Source organism: Merops nubicus, unplaced genomic scaffold, assembly GCF_000691845.1.
Source record: "Merops nubicus isolate BGI_N331 unplaced genomic scaffold, ASM69184v1 scaffold10802, whole genome shotgun sequence".
Classification (NCBI taxonomy): domain Eukaryota; kingdom Metazoa; phylum Chordata; class Aves; order Coraciiformes; family Meropidae; genus Merops; species Merops nubicus.
In genome coordinates, this window is record NW_008592952.1 from 1 (window position 1) to 5,521 (window position 5,521).

General features: G+C 57.5%; 1 protein-coding gene and 1 non-coding gene across 2 annotated transcripts in view; both read right to left on the minus strand.

Annotated features, from left to right (window-relative positions):
• Window positions 1-2,145: 2,145 nt before the first annotated feature.
• TRNAG-CCC lies at window positions 2,146-2,216 on the minus strand. Its single transcript has one exon. It is a non-coding gene; the product is annotated as a tRNA-Gly (tRNA).
• Window positions 2,217-4,365: 2,149 nt separating this feature from the next.
• The window catches only part of BSND (barttin CLCNK-type chloride channel accessory beta subunit), a 3,676-nt gene continuing 2,520 nt past the window's right edge, over window positions 4,366-5,521 (minus strand). Inside the window, exon 4 of the mRNA XM_008935313.1 lies at window positions 4,366-4,635. Within this exon, the coding sequence (XP_008933561.1) occupies window positions 4,366-4,635 (270 nt within the window). The remainder of the gene's footprint in view (window positions 4,636-5,521) is intronic.

Here is a 5,521-nt window from a genome sequence, read left to right on the forward strand (position 1 = left end):
CCGCTCCCCTGCCAGCTCGAAACGCCCCCGAGAATCCCCGCGCATCGCTGCGAGCTCTGGCGAGCAAAACGCAGACGCTCAAGGACTATTTTCAGAAAGGGCTGAAACCTTTTATGTGATTCTTAGTGGCTTACTTCAGAGATAAATTTCCATGAAAGCCTCTAATCCTGTTTAGGCGTTTCTTACAGAGTCGCCACACACCGCAGACATTATTTTCCGGGGGCAGAGCCGCTGCTCTCCCGTGGCTCTCACCGCTGCTCTCCGCCTCCCCCCGCCGCAGCGCCGGGCTCCGCGCTGCCCCGACATCCCCGGGGACCTTCGGCAACCCCTTCCCTGCTCCCTGCTTCTGGGGAAACAGCGATTTAGCTTCACAGGGTGTTCAGCAGTTCCTCAGAGCTCTGTGGTTTGTCTGGACGTGTAGAGAATCATCATATCACAGCCTGGTTTAGGTTAGAAGGGACCTTTAAAGGTCATCGAGTCCAACCCCCCGTGCAGGGAGTGGGGACATCTGTAACTACAGCAGGTTCCTCAGAGCCCCATCCAGCCTGACCTGGAATGTTTTCAGGGATGGAGCTTCCACCACCTCTCTGGGCAACCTGGGCCAGTTGTGGGAGTGTCTCATCACCCTCATCGTAAAGAATTTCTTCCTTCTATCATTTCAGTTTAAAACCATCACCCCTTGTCCTGTCACAAAATCCTGCAAAAAAAATTAGTCCCCATCCTTCCTCTAAGCCCCCTTTAAGTTTTTAAAGACTGCAATAAGGTCTCCCCAGAGCCTTCTCTCCAGGCTGAACAACCCCTACCCTCTCATCCTGGCCTCATAGGAGAATCCATGTTTTATACGAATGTGTACGTTTTGTGTGGATTTACATATTGTATTTTTAATGAGACCTGGAGTGGGTGCCTGCACCCTGGTTTGGGTAACTGGGGGGACACTGTAGGGTGCCTGCATCCTGGTTTGGGTAACTGGGGGGACACTGATCCTCACTTTCCTCCCACTCTCTGCCGCAGTGAATTGGCATCAACAGGGTCCAGCATCTGCCAGGTTCCTCGCTGGGACAAGTCACACAATCACACAGAACCCCCCCAGGTGGGGGTTGGAAGGGACCTCTGGAGATCATCTCATCCAACCCCCCTCCCAAAGCAGGTTCACCCGGCACAGGTTGGCCAGGATCATTTCCAGGCAGGTTTTAAATCTCCCCAGAAGAGGAGACTACACAAACTCTCTGGGCAGCCTGCTCCAGGCTTGGGCACCCTCACAGTGAAGAAGTTTCCAGTTTGTGCCCTCATCCTGCTGCTGGGCACCACTGACAAGAGCTGGAAAAGTCTCCCTCCTGATTTTCAGCTCAGCTTTATCAGGTGTTGCTAAGTCCTCCTGCAACGTGCAGCTCGTGCTTTGGGGCACCTTCAGGGCAGGTGAGCATGGGGGACCCCATTTCAAGGGGGACAGTCTCCCTGCAGAGCCACCTGCTTGCTTTTCACCTGGACAATGGGCTATGTCTGAGGGAAGGATGGAGAGAACCCAGAAAGGAAGGGGTGGCAAGGGCCCCCCCAGCCCCACACATACCCCAATATTGGACCCGTTGATCCTAAAGGTCTTTTCCAACCTAAATCATTCTATGTGCTGAGCAACACAGGGAAGTTTGGGCATAAATATCTGGTCTCAACGCCTGTGTGGGGAGTGAGGGAGACACCCAGCCCCAGGGCTCCCTGGAAGGAGTGGATATCTGCGGAAAGGTTAATTTTTTTTCGTGAAAAAATACTCAGAAATAGCCAAAACCATGCAGCAGGTAGAGAAGAGATCAAATCCCATCCTGGCACATGGGTCAGCAGCTCCTGGTGCTGGGAGCAGCGGTGCCCCATGGCTGTGTCTGTGTACAGGGGGTCGTGTTTAGGGAGAGGAAGGAGGGAGCAGAAAAGACAACAGAGAAGACCCCAGCGAGGGGGGAGTGGGCGCCTCGCTCCCTGCTGCCCTCCAGCGCTGGTGCTGCCAGGGGCTGGGGGGGTGATGCCGGGCTGCGAGTCCCTCTTTCATTCTGGAGGCAAAACCAAAAGCGCCGGTTTTGTGCCCAATTTAGCTCGTTTGGGGCGCCACAGTTTTTAATTTCAGCGCGCTTTAACGCCCGAAGTTGAAGCATTTGAAGTTGCACCAGCCGGGAATCGAACCCGGGTCGCAAGAATGGGAATCTTGCATGATACCACTACACCACTGGTGCGCTGAGTTTGGGGGCGGGAACGGCCCTTACGAGGTCACCTGGTCCAACCCCTTGCAAGGAGCAGGGATAGCTGCAATTAGAGCGGGTTCCTCAGGGCCCCATCCAACCTCACCTGGAATGTTCCCAGGGATGGGGCTTCGACCACCTCCTTGGGCAACCTGGGCTACCTGGCTCTGGATGCAGCCCAGGATGCAATTGGCTCCTGCAGCCAGAAAAGTTATCTAAAGGGGCCTGTGGGGAAGGAAATGTTGAGAACCCCAGCTCCAGCCTGTATGGATAGCAGGGTTGCCTCCACCCCTGTGCAGGATCTTTCACCTGTTGAACCCCATGAGGTTCACACAGGCCTATTTCTCAAGCTTGTCCAGGTCTCTCTGGGACACCTCGGGTGTGCTGACCATGCCAGCTTGCTTGGTGTCAGCTGCAAGGTTGCTGAGGGTGCACTCAATCCCATTGTCTGTGGCACTGATGAAGATTTCAAACCACACTGGTCGCAGTAGGGACCCCTGAGGGACACCACTTGCAACTGGTCTTCATCTGGACATCAAGCCATTCACCCCTATCCTCTATATGCAACCATCCAACCAATTCCTAACCCACCCCTCAAATCTGTATCTCTCCAATTTAGAGAGAAGGATGTTGTCAGGGATTTTTGGGTCTCTACAACACTCCTACACTCACTATGAGCAGTGACACAGCACAATGTCCCACCTTGGGAAACCCTCCAGAACCCCGTGAGACGTGGCCCCACCTCAACAGTGTCCCCGCAGCCAGCAGGAAGGACGGGCGGGAGCCGAGCAAGTACAACCAGTTGGGTGATGGTGCCTCTTGGGCAGCCACTCAGAATCCTGCCAGTGATGTTTACCAAACACAGGCACCCTCTTCCCCACCCTCCTGACGGTCCCGTTGGCCATAAACACCCCGAGTGCACGGGGTGCTGCCTGCCCTTTCTCCTTCACCGCCCTTTCTCCTTCGCTGCCCTTTCTCCTTTGCTGCCCTCCCCTCTTTGCTGCTGTGGTGACGTGAAGGGTAGCAAAGGGTGCAGTGATGCTGGGATGGGAGGCCACGGGGGGTGAAGCCCCCAAGTAGAGACGTTTCTTGCACCACACCAGCCAAGTGCTCCCTGGGCATCACGAGAGCATCAGTCCAGGGCTCCCAGGCAAAGGACTCTCACCCATACTGCTGGATCCACTGATGGTTGGATCCAAACCCAGCTGCCCCAGGAGGCTCAGCCCTGAGCAGCCGAAGCGTGGGTGGAGGTTGCAGCTCCCACCACTGCTGCCATCTCTGTGTTGCAAACAGGCTGCAGGGAGCGGCTGTCTTGTCCCTGTTGTGGTGACAAACCAGGCTTAGATCCATCAAGGTGACTTGAAATGAGCACTTATTATTGAGAGAGAGTTTGGGGGTGGTGGGCACCAGCTTGCAGAGCCACCCACAGCACTACAGCTGCTGACACCGACCCAGCAGGAAGAGAAAAGCTTGCCCTAAGGCAAGCAGCACTCGGGAAGCCACGACCATCACTGGGGCCATCACTGGGGTTCCAGCTCAGCCGAGTCCTCCTCCCTCCATCCCCACCAGTGCTGGAAGCTGCTCCTCGTGCAGGAGGTGGGGACAGCACAGTCTGTCCCTGCCATCACCCCTCTCCCAAGTGGAGACATGAAGGCTGCCTGCTGAAGGAGACTCAGGATCTAACTTTAATTCCGAGGTGGCTTTGAGAAGTGGCACTTCGTGACGTCTCTGCCTCATAAAGCCCACCTGGGGTGAACACACCTCGACCCACCTGAACGCTGGGCCTGTTCCCAGCAGCAAAGCTGATCTTCTCCCTTCCCAAGCACATTGCTGAGCTCGGATCCTGCCCAGCCCAACTTCCTCGCTTATCTGTGTCCACCCAAAGGGTTCCGGCGTGGGGTCCTCGTCCCCTCTGCTGCCGCAACAGTTCAGGAGGTGGCAGCAGGAGGTGACAGTCTCTTGTGTGGCTGGGTGGGCACGAGGGGCATGGCACGATGCGGGCACTGGGCAGAAGCCTGGAGGCTCCTCTGTGCTGCAGGCACTGAGCTTTTGGGGGGCAGCCCCAGCCCCTCTCTCGCAGGCTGCACCTTTTGCATCCCCTCCACGAGGTGGGTCCGTGCCAAGCGGCCGTTCTGCCCAGAAATCAGTTTTCAGGCTCAAAAAGGTGCTCGCTGTCCTCGAGCAGAGCACCCGACCCTTCCTGGAGCCCGTAGTAGAGGTCATCCTCCCTGGCACCTCCGTGGGGGGAGCCGGGGTGCTGTCCTCCCACCGTGGAGCTGGTCAGGGTGCAGCTGGAGCAGGTGGCAGATGGTGGGGACCGGCCCCGTGGCACAGGGCTCGCAGGCACCGAGCCCACCAGCGACGGTGTGTCCATGTCCTCCAGGAGGGATGCCAGCGGGGCGTCCCCTGGGGCCTGCCCAGGGGGGCTGCGGGAACAGGGGGTCACACTGGACAGGGGCAGTGGGCAGGGCAGGGGTCACAATGAACACAGCTGGGCTTCCACCCGCAGCTGGTGGCTGCCGGGCCCAGTGCTGGGCTCGGCGTTGCTCAGCCAGCATCCCAGCACCACCAGTCCCCTTGCTGGATGGCTGGGGCACCCCAGGAGGGCCCTGTCTCAGCCCCTGGTGCCTTTGTGGGGACAACCTGCCTGCCAGGCTGCTTCTCCTGCCCGTGGGACAAAGGAGCAGCTGCCCTCGCACACCGTGCCTGCATCCCGGGGAGAAGGCAGAGCCCCCCATCCCAGCTGAGGCTGTGTTTTGGCAGGTACCCGAGTCCTATGCCTCCAGGCTGCACAGGGACCCCCACCACCTGCAAAGCGCTTTTGGGACCTCCCAAACAAGTGCCTGGGCATCATATGTGGCAGCTGTTTTGAGGGACACATGCCGAGCATCTCATTGCTATCAAAAGTGTGACCAGGAACTTGGAATTCATTCCAGTGGGGGGTCTCGATGATCTCTGGAGGTCCCTTCCAACCCCTAATGTTCTGTGATTCTGTGATTCTGTGACACGGCTTACATTCATAAATTGAAATAAAAGCCAAACACAGATTGCAGCCAAAGGCAATCCAAATTTCCTTCTGGCAAATAATTTGGTACTGAGACTTCCCGTGGGCTGAGACACCACCTGGGCTCCAGTGGGGCTGGGGGCCAAGGGGTCAGTGCTGTGTGAGCAGCAAAGACCCCTCTGCTTCCTCTTCCTCCCTCCCTCCCCACTTTCATCCTGCAGCCCACCCGTGCCACCCCGACCCTGTGGCCATCACCTACCAGCTCCCTGCCGCCGGTTCCAGCCGAGGCACTGGT